General features: G+C 38.4%; 1 protein-coding gene across 12 annotated transcripts in view; it reads left to right on the forward strand.

Annotated features, from left to right (window-relative positions):
- The window catches only part of LOC127424422 (host cell factor 1-like), a 41095-nt gene extending 24309 nt beyond the window's left edge, over positions 1-16786 (forward strand). For 4 of the 12 annotated variants that reach the window (XM_051669614.1, XM_051669616.1, XM_051669618.1 and 1 more), the window contains 11 exons: positions 609-1950; positions 3635-3777; positions 4207-4458; positions 5589-5838; positions 5964-6242; positions 9518-9636; positions 9753-9890; positions 13734-13919; positions 14030-14327; positions 14978-15041; positions 15152-16786. In XM_051669614.1, coding sequence (XP_051525574.1) covers positions 609-1950; positions 3635-3777; positions 4207-4458; positions 5589-5838; positions 5964-6242; positions 9518-9636; positions 9753-9890; positions 13734-13919; positions 14030-14327; positions 14978-15041; positions 15152-15191 — 3111 coding nt within the window. In that variant the 3' untranslated portion in view covers positions 15192-16786. Of the gene's footprint in view, positions 1-608; positions 1951-3634; positions 3778-4206; positions 4459-5588; positions 5839-5963; positions 6243-9517; positions 9637-9752; positions 9891-11137; positions 11200-13733; positions 13920-14029; positions 14328-14977; positions 15042-15151 lie in introns of those variants that run through there. The other 8 variants (XM_051669620.1, XM_051669621.1, XM_051669619.1 and 5 more) reach the window with 8 other exon arrangements.
- The last annotated feature ends 1516 nt before the right edge of the window (positions 16787-18302 follow it).

Genomic DNA, 18302 nt, shown 5'->3' on the forward strand with positions numbered 1-18302 from the left:
CTCGGTTTTTTAGCACATCTGTGCTATTTGTTATTAAAATTATTTTTTTTACTTTATCTGACTGTAAAGAACAGAAGGGATTTTAAAAGACACATTCAATGTAAGTGGAGTGTGGGGTCTCATCTTTGAAATTAGTCTACATGGAAGAAATGGTCCATTTTAATCTCAACACTTCAACAAAACAAGGCGATTTTCCAGGTATTTAAGTTAAATTTCTAAAAGCTAAATTCAAGCACTTCAAGAACCTTGCGTGAACTGTGTCAACAGTGTAGAAAAAAGTGCAGTAGGGGTGAAATCAAGCGATAGAGAGATAATAATGTTACACGGGTCATTTCATTTATGATCACATGGACAGTATGATCACAAAACAATATTTCATATTTTGAAAGATCGAGTTTTGTCTCTCTGGTTCATAATTTTTTCGGTTTGCGATATATCGAAATTTTATATATCGTCCCATCCCTATTATTTTAACATACGAATGTATTTTCATCTTAAATTTGAGGAATATTAAAATTTTAATTTGACCACCTTAGAGCCTTGTCATAAGCTTTTCAATGCCTAGTGTATCTATGTGAACTAAGCAAATGACAAACTTGACTTTACAGGTGTGCACCAACCCTCCTTCAGAAACACATGACACGGGCACAACCAACACCGCCACCACTGCCAGCTGCAACATGGGTTCTAAAGAGATGGGCACAGTGAACAGCAAGACAGAGGCATCTTCGTCTGCTGAATCCTCGGCTTCCGGGTCAGAACCATCCACGCCTGTCACAGAAAGCAGTGGTGCTTCTGGTGCCATGCGGCAGGAGAATCTCCGCACTGGTACCACCAACACCTCCACCACAGCCCGCTCCAACATGGGCTCTGATCAGACAGGAACAGTGCAGAGCTCTAACAAAAGTAAAGCTGCCATCTCTTCCACACTGATGCCTGTTTCCTCCAACCCTCCCTGCGAGGCGCAGGATACGGACACCACAAACACGTCCACTGTGTCTGGCGAAGGAGATGTCCAGCAGGTCTGCTCGAATCCACCATGTGAGACACTTGAAACGGGCACGACCAACTCTGCTACACAGTCAACCTCCAGTATGGGCAGTGGGCAGAGCAATGTTGTGCAGAGGGTGTGCTCCAATCCGCCTTGTGAAACCCATGAAACGGGCACTACCAATACGCCAACTCGGGTGTCATCTATTGGAGCTGGACAGAATGGCAGCGTACAAAGGGTGTGTTCAAACCCACCCTGTGAAACCCATGAAACGGGCACTACCAATACGCCAACTCAGGCGTCATCATCTATTGGAGCTGGACAGAATGGCAGCGTACAAAGGGTGTGTTCAAACCCACCCTGTGAAACCCATGAAACGGGCACTACCAATACGCCAACTCGGGTGTCATCTATTGGAGCTGGACAGAATGGCAGCGTACAAAGGGTGTGTTCAAACCCACCCTGTGAAACCCATGAAACGGGCACTACCAATACGCCAACTCAGGCGTCATCATCTATTGGAGCTGGACAGAATGGCAGCATACAAAGGGTGTGTTCAAACCCGCCGTGTGAAACCCATGAAACGGGCACTACCAATACGCCAACTCGGGTGTCATCTTCTATTGGAGCTGAACAGAATGGCAACGTACGAAGGGTGTGTTCAAACCCGCCCTGTGAAACCCATGAAACGGGCACTACCAATACGCCAACTCAGGCGTCATCTTCTATTGGAGCTGAACAGAATGGCAACGTACGAAGGGTGTGTTCAAACCCGCCCTGTGAAACCCATGAAACGGGCACTACCAATACGCCAACTCAGGCGTCATCTTCTATTGGAGCTGAACAGAATGGCAGCGTACAAAGGGTGTGTTCAAACCCACCCTGTGAAACCCATGAAACGGGGACTACCAATACTTCCACAACTGCGACTAGCAGCTTAGAGACTGGAGAAGGTACAGGTATGTGTCTCATGCTACTTTAGCTCCCTTTTCCCATGCGTTTAGTTAAAAACTAGCTTTTTTTTTTCTTTTTTCAGCTTCATTGAGAGGTTTATATGTAAATCATGTCATTTCTGTACAGCGCATCAGTCTGGTTCTGGAAGTTAAAAAGCATAATTTTTTTTTCATAGGGGAATTAATTTAACGATAACTGCTAAACGTTTGAAGACTGAGGTTGTTAAGCGATGGTATGTTCTTGTTGAAGCCATTAGTCCCCATTATTCCAAGTTGAACTGCGTTCAATAGCAGAATTTGTGAAGAACTACACTACCTGTAAGTCCTGAAGAGACTTGGAGAATTGCAGCAATCAAAGTGCAGCAAAAGAGCTCTGCTGCTACAGCCCACTGCCATGATGCACTGTGAATGATACAATCAATCAATCAGTCCCACAACACTCTTAAACTAGTTATTTTCTAAACTTCCAATCATTTAGTTTTCATTTGTTTACGTGATTGACAATACTTCATTGGATTGTAGTTTATTCCCGCATTAAAGATGTTAAAGGAATTGTTCTTCCAAAAAAGAAAATTCTCTCATTTACTCACCCTCATGCCATCCCAGATGTGTATTACTTTCTTATGCTGAACACAAAGATTTTTAGAAGAATATCTCAGCTCTGTAGGTCCATACAATACAAGTCAACAGGGTCAAACTTTAACGCTCCAAAATCACAAAGGCAGCATAAAAGTAATCCATAAGATTCCTGTGGTTAAACACATGTCTTCATAAGTGATATGGAATAAATCATCATGTTTGCACAACAGCCCAGTTGGTGGCGTTATGCATGAAGAATGCAAATCGACAAAAAAACAATGCACATTAGAGGGCTGTTTGTAAGTAGATTTACGGTAAATAAAAAAAGGACTTAAATTTGTATCTGTTTCTCATCCACACCTATCATATTGCTTCAGAAGACATGTATTAAATCACTGGAGTCGTATGGATTTATGCTAAATTAATATGCTTGGAGCTTCAAATCATTCATTTATCATCAGCAGTTACAGAAATACTCAAACCAGCCCGTCTGAAACCAACAATCATCCATGCGATTATCTAATCAGCCAATCGTGTGGCTGCAGTGCATAAAATCATGCAGATACAGGTCAGGAGCTTCAGTTAATGTTCACTTCAACCAGAATGGGGAAAAAATGTGATCTCAGTTATTTGGACCGTGGCATGATTGTTGGTGCCAGATGGGCTGGTTTGAATATTTCTGTAACGGCTGATCTCCTTGGATTTTCACACACAACAGTCTCCAGAATTTACTCTGAATAGTGCGAAAAAGAAAAAAAAATCCAGTGAGCGGCAGTTCTGTTGATCGAAACGCCTTGTTGATGAGAGAGGTCAACAGAGAATGGCCAGACTGGTTCAAACTGACAAAGTCTACAGTAACTCAGATAACTGCTCTGAACAAATGTGGTGAGAAGAATATCATTTCAGAATGCTATTCTGGGATGCGGGTTGGCACTGTTTTGGCGGCACGAGGGGGACCTACACAATATTAGGCAGGTGGTTTTAATGTTGTGGCTGATTGGTGTGTGTGTATCGGCTGTTACAGTAACTGTAAAATAATTGTTGGCTACCGGTTTCAGCCAGACTTTATTGTTGCATCCCTAGTAAATAAGCATCTGTGTTTGTTCCTTAGCTCAACAGGGTGCTGATGGACAGGGTGACAGTGGCATCAGCTCAGAACCCACATCCTCCACAGAACCAGCCAATCCCACAACACAAAGCAGAGCCTTCACCATGGTGACACAGGCCACGCCCACTCCAGGACCATCAGTACCGGTATGAGCTGCTGTCTAACGTGATTGCCTGTTTTCTGGGGGGTCGGGTTGCACCGGTTTATATCAGTCTGCTGGGAAACAAATTCCCCAAGGAGCTACTGTGAGCACTTATAGGGAGTTGTAGTTAATGTAATTGCATGGCCTAAAATGAGTTTCGTTTACGGGCACTTAATAGCAAGTTATTCCACTTAACCACTAATAAATATGACATAAAACAAGTGTTAAAAGCAACTGTGGTTGGTCACTTCTCATATTGGATAAATGACCCCTGTCTGTTTAATAATAAGCTTCAATGTGGACCTGACCTTATTCTGATTGTCTTGATCATTAATATGACAAATGCATGAATTTTGTTCTCATAATATAAAGATGCTCTAAGTATTTTGTTTTCATTCTCCATTTCTGATTTTCTCCCACTGTCCTCCTGCAGGAAATCTCGTCCATGGCTGGCTCTGCAGTGGTGGCAGAAGTACCGGGAGAGGCGGAAGCCATGGAGCAGAGCAGCGCTGAGGCTGTAGCAGCTGCAGAAGAGCCCATGCAGACAGAGTGTCAGGGAGAACTAAGTGAAGAGGGAGCTGTCAGGGTGGTTGCCATAGATGAGGGTGCAGCGGGTGATGAGGGCACCATGATACAGGTTCATGTTGCTATGGAAGCACAACCCGGCCAAGGAGATCAGGCTGAGGTAGGGCCAAAAAAAAAAAAAAAAAATGTTGTAATCATGTGTTTTTGAACTAGGTTGGCATGAATTTTACTCCTTTTTGTATGAATACATCTGATGTGTGTTGATATGTTATGACATTGACATTAACAAATAAATGCTGTGTAGCGTTCTAAAAAAAATTTTTTCGCTGAAATGTAATTGCAATTTTAAATTCAAGGTTTCTTGCACCAAAAGCAGTCATTTTAATGTAGTTTGACAATTTGCAACCCTCTGTGGCTTAAGCAAAAAGTGTACTTTGGTCATACGCAAACGCTAAGCATCTTTGTACACATTGTGTGACAAAATAAGCTAAGTGCTCGAGCACTGAACGCGTGCGGCTCGATTTTTCTAACCGCGCATACTCCGAACCTGCTCCAGAAATTATTGGAACTAATTAGTTGGTACACAAGGTGGCAACACTTACAGTTAAGCAGTTGCTTTCACAAAGTGCTAGAAGATGTGATCACAGCTGAACATCAGGAGACGAAGGTAGAAACAACAACAGTGGATTTTACAGGTCAAGAGAGCGTGTGAGGAGGTCACGAGAATCTGAAGGACTATAAAGACATCTTCATAGATCTAAACTCCTGAAGAGAAATACTTCAGTATCTCATAGGAGTCGTAGCGTGCATGCGCCAACCACCTGTGAATGCACGCACAGTCAAATGAAGTTTACTTCGAAAGGCTGAGTGTTTGTATGCAGACGCTATGCATTCGCATCAAAACCGAAGTATAGTTTGGGCTTTAGAATTAAACATCTATTTTTCTACTGTATCTTTTAGACTTATCTGTTATGATTGGCTAACAGATAAGTCATTATGTAGTTCACTCTGTTAGAGTGGTCCAAGTTACTGAATATAAAATAGTTGAATGTAAATGTGGGCCTTTTACATAACCACTTAACCATTGCGATTACGAAACAACTTTTTTACAGCTTTGTTTCCATAAATGGTGTGGGTCGACTGAGAATGGAGCTTTGTGATGCAAACGTTTTCTACATGAAAGTCTTTCATCATATGTCCCCTTTAAATGGCATACCAAGTTTTCCTGTGTGAGTCGCCTTTGTATTGGTTGACTTGATGGAATATCGCTTCACTGTTCTGTGTGTACAGCAGATGGAGGCTGGTGTGGAGGCAGCAGAAGCGATGAGTCTTGCTGCGCAGGACTCGGAAGCTCTCGCTCTGCCTCAGGAGCTGATGTCTGCTGAAGGACAGCAGACGACTCTCATGGTGACTGGACTGACCCCGGAGGAGCTGGCAGTGACTGCAGCAGCTGAGGCTGCTGCACAGGCTGCAGCTACAGAAGAGGCTCAGGCCCTCGCCATCCAGGCTGTGCTACAAGCAGCTCAGCAGGCTGTACTCCGTAAGTGAATGACACGCTATGTAAAGAATACTGTTCAGGCCTATTACACCAATATCTACAGTTGGTTTCCCCCTCTAAACTCTCAGCTTGACATACTTGATGTTGATTTACTTCCTCTGTCTAAGGTGAAGGGGATGCAGGTCAGGACGGGCAGCAGTCCACCACCATCCCTATAGTTTTGACCCAGCAGGAGCTTGCTGCCTTAGTTCAGCAGCAGCAACAGCTGCAGGAGGCGCAGGCGGCTGCAGCCCAGCAGTTGCGTGCTGAAGCAGCTGCACTGCCCACTGAGGCCTTGGCACCAGCAGACAGCCTCAACGATCCAGCATCTGAAAGCAACGGCCATGAGATGGCAACCGCTGTTACTGCCACTGTGGCCCGTCTACTTCCTCGCACTTCTGCTGAGAGTAAGAATTTAAGTGTCTTTTTTTTGTGTGTGCAGCAAAAGTGTAATTTCTGCACCACAAGTGTCGCCAAACAGAATTAGTGTCATTTTCAAATGCATTTCAAACACTGATGTCTTTCAATGGTTGGACAAACATGTAGTTCTGACCCAAAACCGAACAGCCTCTCAAACAAGCTGATTACAGTTTCAGATTACTCATCTGCCACAATAATGTATGGCATTTTAACCCTCTGGGGTCTGAGCAAAAACTGGGCTACAATAATATGTGAACAACATGTATGTACACGTTTGTATTTTTGAGAAAATAACGTTTATGTGTGGTTTTTGAAAAAACTAAAATTAAGTCACTGAAATAAGGCCATATAACACATACTAAACATTTGTTCACAAGACTTTTGAGAACTTGATCTTGTAGCCTAGAGTTTTTGCTACAAAATGAATTGAAAACCAACCTGATCACTCATTCATACAAAACAATGTAGTCATTTAACTTTTAAGACACTTTTAGTGTTAGAAAGGCCATATGCGAGGAGGCATGGATGATCATGAATATTGATGTGATTCACATCTCAGGAGACAAAGACCCCTCCCCTGAGAGAGAATGAATGTGAGGAGACTTAATGATTGAATGTATTGTTTGTAGTTAAAGTTAAAAGAAGTAATCTGACTAGACAGATAATGTTTTTAAAAGAAGTCTCTTCTCACCAAGGCTGCATTTATTTGATCCAAAATACAGCAAAAACAGTGATATTGTGAAATATTTTTACAATTTAAAATAACTGTTTTCTATTTGAATATATTGTCAAATGCAGTTTATTCCTGTGATCAAAGCTGAATTTTCAGCATCATTACTGCAGTCTTCAGTGTCCTTCAGAAATCATTCTAATATGTTGATTTTCTAATATGGGCATATTTACAGCACATTTTACACATGTACACCCGAACAGATATTTGCAAGCACAAGCTTCGTTGATCATAATGAGGCAGCATAAACACTAGTTAAAATATAATCTAAACATTCATATTATTTGTATATCACATTACATATCATATTTATATCATGCAGCATACAATTTAAATACTTGCTGTAGCTGAAACAGCATTTAAATGTAACTAAAACTTGCCAATTGGGACATATTTCAAATGTCAATACTCTGAATCCTGGCTGGCAAGTCTGGAAATAGTTCAACTTGTAAAATATGTCCATGTTTATATAAAATAGCATGTCAACTAATATGTAAGTAAAACTAAATGACTTACTCATCCGAAATTGTATCCTCGGCTGGATCAAGTCGCTCTTCAAAATGCAAACGTTCTTCGTCGGATTCCCGCTCTTCTTCTGAGGAAAACGTGAACACATCACTATCCAGGAGCTTCCTCACCTGTGTAGTGTGCCATCTTCCAAATGCGCAGAAAAGTGAATGAACTTGATGCTTTTTAAGGCATTGTTGGGGGCGTTTACCATTTGCATTGATCGCCTCAGCACATTACTGTATGAATAGCGCGCTCTGCTGGTGGGTGTGATCACATTAGGAATAATTAGCTGAGCCAGGAGAAACTGTACATCGCTTTGTTTCATACAGATTACATTGCAGGAGAATATTTGTTTTAAATTTAAAAGTAGACATTTTAAGCTTTCTTTAGACATATGTTTCATGTTTGTCTGATAAGTATTCGCGGAGTTTCAGTTCATTTTTGTGACGTGTTTCAGAAAAATGCTCGCGGAGACAGAGACAGCTGAAAGCGCACCCTGTTTATTTTCTTTATTTTACAAAAGCACAAGGTTTTATTGTTATTGTGAGTGTACACAAATAAAAGTAGACCCTTTTATAGTCTCTAATGATGTTTTACACTTCTCTGTATGCCCAAAAATGACGGAGTATTTTAAGTTGTTTCCGCTGTTATGAGGAAAAAATCTAGCAGGACGCGCCGGCGCGTCCATCGACCCCAGAGTGTTAAATGTCCGAATTATTATATTTATAAGATGTATTATATTTATAATTATTTAATCATTAAAAATTTGTATAATTGGTAATTGGGCCATTTCTCTGCAAATATTTATATGCGATTTGATTCATTAATCAGCATGTCATGTAATTAATTTTATTCTATTGACTGCCCTTAGGAAGAAAAAAACATGGAGAAAACGACGAACATCTTTGTGTCGTTTGATCAAATTATTTTATTTTTAACATTTTTATTAGGGCTGTGAATCGATTCCAATTTAACGAATTAATACCATCGTTTTCTGTTATTTTTAATCATGAATAAATCATGGTGCATGATGCATTAAAAAATCATGAAATATATTACTTCATACTTTGTCTCAAAACTTGCAAGACATTGCTCAGTCACCATTTTTTTACATTTAAATTTGTACGTTACACTTCTGTGAAGCGGATAAGGCATGACATGCAGCGCTGTATAAACGGCTTTATCAACATCTGCTGTCATAATTACTGAATGCATTTGTCCTCAAAATAATCAACAATCGATAAGCTAAATAGATCAAATTAATAACAATTAATCAATATTCGATTAATCATTAACATCCCTAGTTGCGCATTTACAGGCTATGTGAAGAAACAGCCGCTTGCCCGTGTCTCTTGCATGCCTGGTTCACCGTTTGCGGGTGAAGTCTCCATTCTCCGTATAGTAAATCTGCTTCTGTGTTTATTAAGCCCAGGACATGCACCACATAATAAGAATGTGCAGCTCCACCCAATCAGTTTCAGTTTGAGGATGTGCGGTCGAGCGTGCACCTTCTGAAAATGTTTGTATTCCAGTTTTAGCCACAGAAAGTGGGGAAAAACATTAGTGACCTTTTACCCATTGTACAAAAGGTGCCTGGAATTGTTCCTGGCAGGCAGCAGATGCCCTAAACCCACCCCCACCCGAATCCTAACCATATGAAGCCTGTGGCTGAATAGCCAGTCAGAAACCGCTCAAGACAGTTCTCCTATCACATGATGTTTCAGGAAGTAAAAATAAAAACGGATACTGCATTAATTGGGTACATTTTTAAAATTATTAATCTCAGAATTTAAAATGTTAAATTTACCAGCCCTCATTTGTATTTACACTAAAATTAGATTCAATGGAGGAAAGTAAAGATTAACAGATTGTTTACTCTAATACTCAAAACTAGTTTGAAGTAATCGCCTTACTACTACCAAAAACATTTGTTGGCTGGAAAAATATTAGACGATGTAGTTCGGATGTTGGAGTGGTCTTCATTTTTTGGTGCTTGTAGAACAATGCCTCTCTTTGTTATAGCTTTGGCCCCATCAAGTACTTTTGCTCCATCTCAGCCGATGGTGGTCGCCAGCCCTGCCAAGATTCAAGCAGCCACCGCTCTAGCTGAGGTGGCCAATGGGATTGAGTCTGCAGCTGGGGTGAGTTCACCATTGGGACTTGATAATTACTGCACAGATTTGGTTATTTCAGACGTTGTTGATATTCAAAACATTTATATTTACAAAATTACTCAACCAACTTGTCTTCATTTTAGAAGCAAGAAGCACCTCCAGCTGTTGTGAAGCCTCCAGTGAAGAAAGAGCATCAGTGGTTTGATGTTGGAGTCGTCAAGGTGACAAACATGGTTGTCACTCACTATTATGTGCCGGCAGATGATTCACCTGTTACTGATGTAAGTAATGAGCAAGGTGCTCCAACACTCATATATATATATATATATATAAGACAGTAATTTAACATAAACAGCGTTCACTTCTGCAGTGTGACACTAGAATCTTTAGAGAAGGTTTTATCTTTTAGGAATTGATTGGATTGCGACATGGAAGTGGGGGGGGTGTTGAGAAATAATAGGGCTTGGTGACACCAGCCAAAAAAATAGTGATTTTTAGAGATGGAGCAAGTTGTAACATTTTTATGAAAGATTACAGAACTTATTTTCTTAACTTGGAATAACATGCACCAATAAATCATGCACAATTGACCCTTTGCTAAGCTCCACCCCCCTTGGTTACGGTTGCCCCCTCTGACTAGCTCTGCAGAACTCCCCATTGGAATGAATGGAATATTGCCTTGAACGACGAGGTTTTAGGCAAAATATTCTCAAACGGAATGGATAATGTTTTTACATGGGCTGATATGAAGAGTGACAATGTAATGCATATTTATCTGATTTTTTTTTTGTAAAATAAATCTAATTACACAGTAATTTGATTAGAAACTGTGAATCAGATACAAGGCAAACGATTATTACAGTCACTTGAAAAGAGAAAAACTTCATTTAATAGCAATTACTTTTCTAATAACATTAGTGTAAGCAAACAGAGCTGTTTATAACATCTCATAACACACTCATTTTGATGCTGTGAACTGTTTATATAATATATTGCTTTTACTATGACTTGAATCAATATGTAAATTAATTAACGGTCAGTTATTAGCTTTAATTTACCTTGGAGCAAATGTAGGTGTCGTTGCAGATGTTATATGTTCATTTTGTAATGAGGGCTGACACAGTTTAATCCATTACATCAGGGGTCGGCAACTTATGGCATGCTTGCCAGCACTGGCACGCGGAGGGGTAATCACTGGCACGCCAGCAACGGTGAGAGAGGAGCAGACAATTTTATTTATATAAATTCCGCACCTGCATTCCAATCTACATCTTGATGTAATCCTTCCTCATGATCACGCAGCGTGTTTTCATGAGCTGAATGGGAGACTAAACAAAAAGATAAAATGTGACTAGACTGTAGTATACCCAACAGAATCATGCAGCATGTACAAGCCATTCATGCATCACTAGCCGGCAACGCTTCACTTTCAGTTAATCGCGCGAATAAATGCGCCCACTTTGTTTCGGTCAGGCTGAGCAGGTGACAGCCTACATTCAGTGTTTCATTTGTTTCTTTTTGCTTTCAGAACAACACGTGATGTAATAAGGAAAACACCACTATTAATCCTTGAGATTTCCAACCCAGGTACACCCTCCTTAAACCAGTCACACTTAAAATTACATTAAACGATTAAAAGAGAAAACATAAACCCACATCGTTTTGAAGTCTATTCAAAATATAAATTAAACCTGGAAATACAGTTTTAGTATCAGTTTTTAGTATTTTGCAGGTGTGATTCACCGAAAAGTGCTAAATAGTTCATAGATTCTCATCACATTTTAACAGTGTTTAGTCTCCCATTCAGCTGATGGAAACGCTGCGTGATCATGAGGAAGGATTACATCAAGCTGTATATTGGAATGCAGGTGCGAAAAACTTCATATAAAATAGCAAGTAAAAAATAACTTCAGGTTTCAAAAACGCATGTCGAGACACCTGCGTACTGTTTCATTCGTTGTGCCGGATCTTGATTGTTTTTAGCGCAGGTGTCACAAAGATTTAACGTTCTGAACAAGTTCAGGTTGCAAAGAGGTGACTTTAACAATGTTTAACATTATTCCAGATTGTTCTGCACCAAGCAATTTTCAGTGCTTGTTAAATGGAAATGTTTTTATCCCCTTCTGCTCTAGTGAGCTGAGGGGCCCGCATTGCCTTGTCTGTTTACTGTTACAATACTGTAACGAATGTTGCCTACGATGCTTACATAAAATACTGTCTTTTGCAACATGTTAAACAATACACTGCAGCCTCCAGGTGAAAAAGTAAATAAGACAGAAATATATTACTATTGTATACAACAAACCCTCAGTTATAAAAATAATACTGCATCATATTATAATGACAAACTGGACAACAATAAATAATTGTTGGGTTATAATAATAAATGACAACTGAATTCCAAAATATTAGTGAGTGAAGTAGTAGGTTTTGCACACCCTGTTCATTAAAGTGTTTTGTAAAAATATACACTACCGTTCAAAAGTTTAGGGTCACTTACTCATTTTTTTTTTTTTTTTTTTTTTCATATTTTAGAATAATAGTAAAGTCATCAAAACTATGGAATAACATAAATGGAACTATGGGAATTAGGTTGTGACTAAAAAAATCCAAAATAAATCAAAACTGTGTTATGTTTTAGCATCCTCAAACTTTTTTTTTTTTTTTTTTTTTTTTAGACATGTACTCTTGACATCTTGACAACCAACTTCTTGAGGTATCACCCTGGGATGCTTTTTAAACCATATTGTTTCTCATCTATACGTTGGGCACTTATGGCTGCTTTTCTTAATTATTCGGTCCAATTCATCGATTTCAAAAACGTTTTTTTTTATTTATTTTTTTTTTATAGAATTTTATTTTTGTAATTAAATTAATATGGTGGCACAATTATATTTTTGTCTACAAAACTAATTTCAAATATTTAAGCATACGCCTTCAGATCAAAAGATTTTTAAGATCATGAGAAACATTTCAGGCAAGTGACCCCAAACTTTTGAACGGCACTGTATGTTTTGCTTTTTTATCACTGTATTGTGGAAAAACTGGAAAACATGTATTATCTTTAACTAGATTTTTATTTCATTTAAACATTTTGAATGTTCTTGGCTACAATTGCTGATAGGCACAGCCATTGACCAGGAAAGTACAAAATGGCAATCCATGTCAAAAAGGTTGCCGACCCCTGCATTACATGCTCTCTTCCAGATTTATTTAAATATTTTTAAAAAATAAAGAAAAACACTGCGGGTATGCTCTCTGGGTAACTCGTCACTATTACAAATGACCCAGCAAAAAAGTGTTCAAATGATTTTTTTTTTATACATTTTGATAAAATCCCAACTAAAAGTACTCAAACACATTACTTCCATAGGCTGTCATTGGAAAATAGCAAATGCGTGTCAGAGTAATGGCGGCAGGGCAACAGTTGCTAAGACAGGATTGGTCAGAAACGCTTTTAAGGCGGGGCTTAGCGAAGGGTTCGTTAAAACAGGAAGGTGTATAATGAAATAAATAGTATACATTTTAACTTTGTTGTTGTCTATCACATCGGCAGCAATTAGATTTCTGTATTTATTAGGGATGCACCGATGTATCGGCCGCCGATATATATCAGCCAGTTATTGACCAAAATAAAATCGGCCATCGGCAAATCCGTTCCAAGCATGAAAAGGCGATATGAAAAACCGATGGTTTATTTATAATTAATAATCATCACACTTTGTTGAAACTTGGCTGGCACTCCTAAGAACATGTAATATTTAATTTATCAACCTCGGTTCTCGCATTTAAAAATTATTAATTATTAAAAAGGGGAATTGTTCATTGTTAGAACATAAGCTTTTGTACCTTTTTGAACATTTAAAAAAAATGTCAAACAGTGATCTGATGACAAAATAAGGTGGCAAAATATCTGTATCGGCCAATAGGTTTTTGTCATAATCGGTATTGGCTAAAAATTTTCATATCAGTGTATCCCTGTTATATAACTGGCTGGTTTCCAAGGCCATGGAGAATAACTATTTATGGTGCCGTTTAAACAGTATCAAACTAATTTTTGTAATTTACTTTAGCGATGTTTATGAGGACAATTTGAACTCTTCTTTTTGTCCATGATGTTGCAGGATGATTCCGGTGCCATACCAGACTACAGCCGGATGAAGAAAATAGAGCTGTCTCCTGGCACTGCTTACAAGTTCCGCGTTGCCGGTATCAATGCATGCGGCCGGGGAACGTTCTCTGAGGTCTCTGCATTTAAGACCTGTTTACCTGGCTTCCCTGGAGCACCGTGTGCCATTAAAATAAGCAAGGTTGGTCACTGCAAACAGCTTGTGCTCTCAACACTCTACTACATTTTAGATTTTTTTAATTTATTTTTTTTGGTGGCTAAAATAATTTTTTTTGTCATCTTTGTTTTCAGAGTCCTGATGGTGCCCACCTGACCTGGGAGCCTCCTTCAGTGACGTCAGGGAAGATCATTGAGTACTCCGTGTATCTGGCCATCCAGAGCTCACAGACAGTGGAGGCGAAAGCATCCACTCCGGCTCAGCTCGCCTTCATGCGGGTGTACTGTGGGCCCAGCCCGTCCTGCCTAGTGCAGTCATCTAGTCTCTCCAACGCCCACATTGACTACACCACCAAACCCGCCATCATCTTCCGTATCGCCGCCCGCAATGAGAAGGGCTATGGTCCTGCCACGCAAGTCAGGTGGCTACAAGGTGTGTAACTCGGCAGAATGGAAAATGTTGTATCATGGCATAGCTAGTGATGGTTATCATTAGGAATGTAAAACCCTGGAAATATCAGGGAGTTTTAAAATAGTTTTTTCAAAGCCTTGAAATTAATAGGGAATTGGTAAAAACAAAAAAAAACAATTAAAATAGTTGTAATTATAAAAATAATAATTTTATAGGTCATGGAAATTTCTATTGTGAAATATACATTTTTCTAGTTATGCTGTACTCTATAAAAATATTATATTGGCTAAATATTGCTCTTGTGTAGAATAAAACTTAGCTCACAAACCATAGTTCTTTTGAGTTGGTTCTTTTCAGTGAATTGGTCAAAACAATTAAAAAATAAGTCTTAATGATTCCTTGGTGAATCGGAAATAGTCTGAATCAAAATGATTTGTGTTTGTAATCACAAATGCCTGGGGAAGATAGTTCTTTTGAATTATTTTTAATGAATCGGTTGGCAAATTGACCTGAATCAAATCAAATTTTAATAATACTTCTGCAGAAATCACAAACGACTGAAAAGATCATGAAAGAAATGCATTAGTCAAAATGTGTGGGAACCTTGTAATATGTTTTAATCCAATGAATGAATTATTTTTTTTTTAATTCTCTATTGGTGTTATTTGCAGAAACCAGTAAAGATGGCTCTGCGGCCAAACCGGTTGCAAAGAGACCGGTCTCGTCACCTGATTTGTGAGTTTCCTTTTCACCACCAATAAATAATGCTTGTCTATTTCATCTTAAAAACAAAAGGTACAATGCATTTGCTAAAAAGGTTTTCTGTTCCTGACTCTTCTTTATAGGAAAGGCACTGGTCCAAAGAAGGCCAGATCTGACCAGTGAGAGCTCACCATGACCCCTGAACCATGACTGAACTTCACTTCCTGCTGAATGATCTTCCTTTTTCCACTTCTCTCACCCCATTCCAACCTCAACAGGAAATGGCAGCCAAAAATAGAAGTTGAAAAAAGGAACAGAGAATCCATTTTTGAAAAGTCAGCACCCATCACTGGACATTTCGGTTCCATGGACGCCTTCTTTCCAACTGTATTTTTTATCAAATCATAACCTCCCCCAAAGTTAAAAGCACATACATTTGCTTTTCCTGACGACTTTTTGTGTAAAAAGATTCCAGTGGCAGCGTTCGATCTAGTTAACTATTATCAGATATTCATTGTATTTCCTCCCTCAATATTCATTTATTTTTAAGCTTATTTCAATACAAGCAATAGATAACAATGGGAAAATACCTTTACTCTTTTGTCAGTTTGTTGATGTTTTCATTATTTGGCAAGGTGGTATATTTCAAAGACGACGGGAGCGATACAAAGGAATGAATGCGGACATGCAACGTCACCGGGAGATGCATCAAAATGCGAAAAGAAAACAAACAGCACTTGGTGATGCTTTTGAGGGAAAAGACTCAGTTTATTTGAAAAATCTGTAATTATTCACTCACTGCGAGTCCAGTAGCCTGTCTTACATCACTGTGTTCATACATTTGCTTTGATGGACAGAAACGAGGACCGTAACGCTGAAGACAAAAGACTTCAATCCATGTAGATGAACGGCATACTACTTTTGCATTGTGTTAACTAGATCTTGTATAAAGAAAAAATTCCAAGAATAGTAAATGGTGATACAGGAGTTCTTTGTGTGTGGTTTATTTTTGTATTTTTTCTGTGCGCATTTTTAAACCTCGCACTTCTCCTTAACATGTTCACCGCTCATTCCTGTAGTCTCCATACTCGTGGAATTGTAATGTGGTGGCTTGTCTAAGCGCCACTGTTTTTCCCATCCCATGTTCAAAAATGATTTACACTTTATTTTGGGAATTGTACTGTAAAGTGTATGTATTCTTTCTGAAAAATGACCCACACTAAACAAGCTTGAGAAAGCCCCTTCTTTTGTGCATAAATTTTTATTGTTTGGCATTTATTAGAGCCTACTGCAGAAAAAGATGCTTTTATTTTAATTTCCCACCGTTATCCTTTGCCTAGTCTATAGTTTCTGTAAATTTACTTTCTGAAGCTGACGTTTTTTTTATACACTGATTTGTGAGTTGGTAGATACGAACTGGGATTCTTAAATTGTGCAGCAAAAGTTGAAACCATTTTCATTATCTGCAGACTGCTTTGGACTTGTTTAGGGATGCAGGCCTGTGTAAATGCTAAAATGTTGGAATTTTAGGAAAAGTTTGACAGGTATGTCTTTTGTTGAATGGAAATTGGAAACGGTCCTGTTTCTAGCGGTTGGAAAGTGTTTAAGACGGGATTGTTGGACGGGAGTTTGAACTCAGTTGTAAATTAGTTCTTTCACGTAGTAAAATGAAAAACTCTTTGCCTTTTTTATATAATTATCTGTAACAAAATGTTTTTACATGTTGTCATCTATTGATTGCTTTTTTTGTCTTGGCATATAAAAGTAATTGAATTCTGTCTGTGTTAATTTGTGTGTCCTGTTGCCTGCTCTTTATGGCGTTGTTTGTGTTGCTGATTGTGTCTTATGGTCTTGTGTTTAAGATATGTTATGTACAAGAAGTAAAGATGACCAGCAAGAGATTAAAGATTATTTGTATCAGGACAAACAAGAGAAATGGCGTTGGGATTTTAACATGATCAGTATTACCTTTACAATATCATAACTGAATTGAATATTTTATTTTTATTGAAAATACCACATTTACACACATGTAGGTAGAACAATACTTATGGAGTATGGATTTTGAAAGCTGTTGATGAGGAAGATTATGTTTCGTTTCTATCAGTTATGAGTGACAAGGCCGTTCTAAATGTGAAGATCATTTAAAGGTGCACTCAGTAATTTTTCTCTGTTTTTAGAAGTTTTATTGTAAAGAAGTTGTGATTTTGAAATGTATGTATAAAACCATGACCAGTAGCATGAGATGAAGACCTTATAAAAGCTGCTTTAATCGACATATTTGAATCACGACTAGCTGAATACTAGCTGAATTTCTGCAACCACCCTGTTATTGGTCACTCAGGATTTTAATTAATCCTGGCTGAATTAATAGTGATTTCTAAAATGGCATTGTCCACTAAAATTGTTGCTTTTAAATGATGCTTCCTCCACCCAACTAGGTGTCACTGTAAGTCCAAGATGACGCATTCAAACAAATACTGAGTGCACTTTTAAAGGGAAAATTCACCCAAAGATATAAATTCTGTCATCCCTGGTCAGAATGACAGACTCAGGCACCATTGATTTCTTTATTTATTTTTTTGCCATGCAATGTAGGTGAATGGTGATTGAGGCTAATACTCTGCATAACATCTTTTGTTTTACTGAAGAAAGTCTTACTTGTTTGGAACAACATTATGGTGAGGAAATGGCACTTTTATATATATATATATATATATATATATATATACTGTATATACAGGGTTGGCAGGGTTACTTTTGAAATGTATTCCACTACAGATTACAGAATACATGCTGTAAAATGTAATTTGTAACGTATTCCGTTGGATTACTCAAGGTCAGTAACGTATTCTAAATACTTTGGATTACTTCTTCAGCACTGGTAGATTTTTTCACTTGTTTTGACTATAAAAACTCTGCTGGTACTGTAAGACAAAATACACATGTTAAAAATACATTCTCTGAAAAACTGAAATATCTTATGCAGTGTTGTTTCTAAAACAAGATCAATCTAATTGATCTTGTTTTAAGGATTTCTAGATATTTTTACAGGAAAACAATTCAAAAATTATCAAGAATAAGATTTTTGCCCTAATATAAACGGTCTTACTAGAAAAAAAGAAATTATGATCCAGCGTGAATTTTCTTGATAAAATATGATCGTGCCTGGTAACGTGCATGTAAAATGGCTAGAAATAGCATTTTATCTTAGCGTAAAGCTGACAGTTTACACAAGGTTTATTTCTATTTCTTCTGCTCCAAACTTACTTCAAGCTTACTTCTCTGTCTGCT

This window comes from Myxocyprinus asiaticus, chromosome 33 (genome assembly GCF_019703515.2).
Source record: "Myxocyprinus asiaticus isolate MX2 ecotype Aquarium Trade chromosome 33, UBuf_Myxa_2, whole genome shotgun sequence".
Classification (NCBI taxonomy): Eukaryota; Metazoa; Chordata; class Actinopteri; order Cypriniformes; family Catostomidae; genus Myxocyprinus; species Myxocyprinus asiaticus.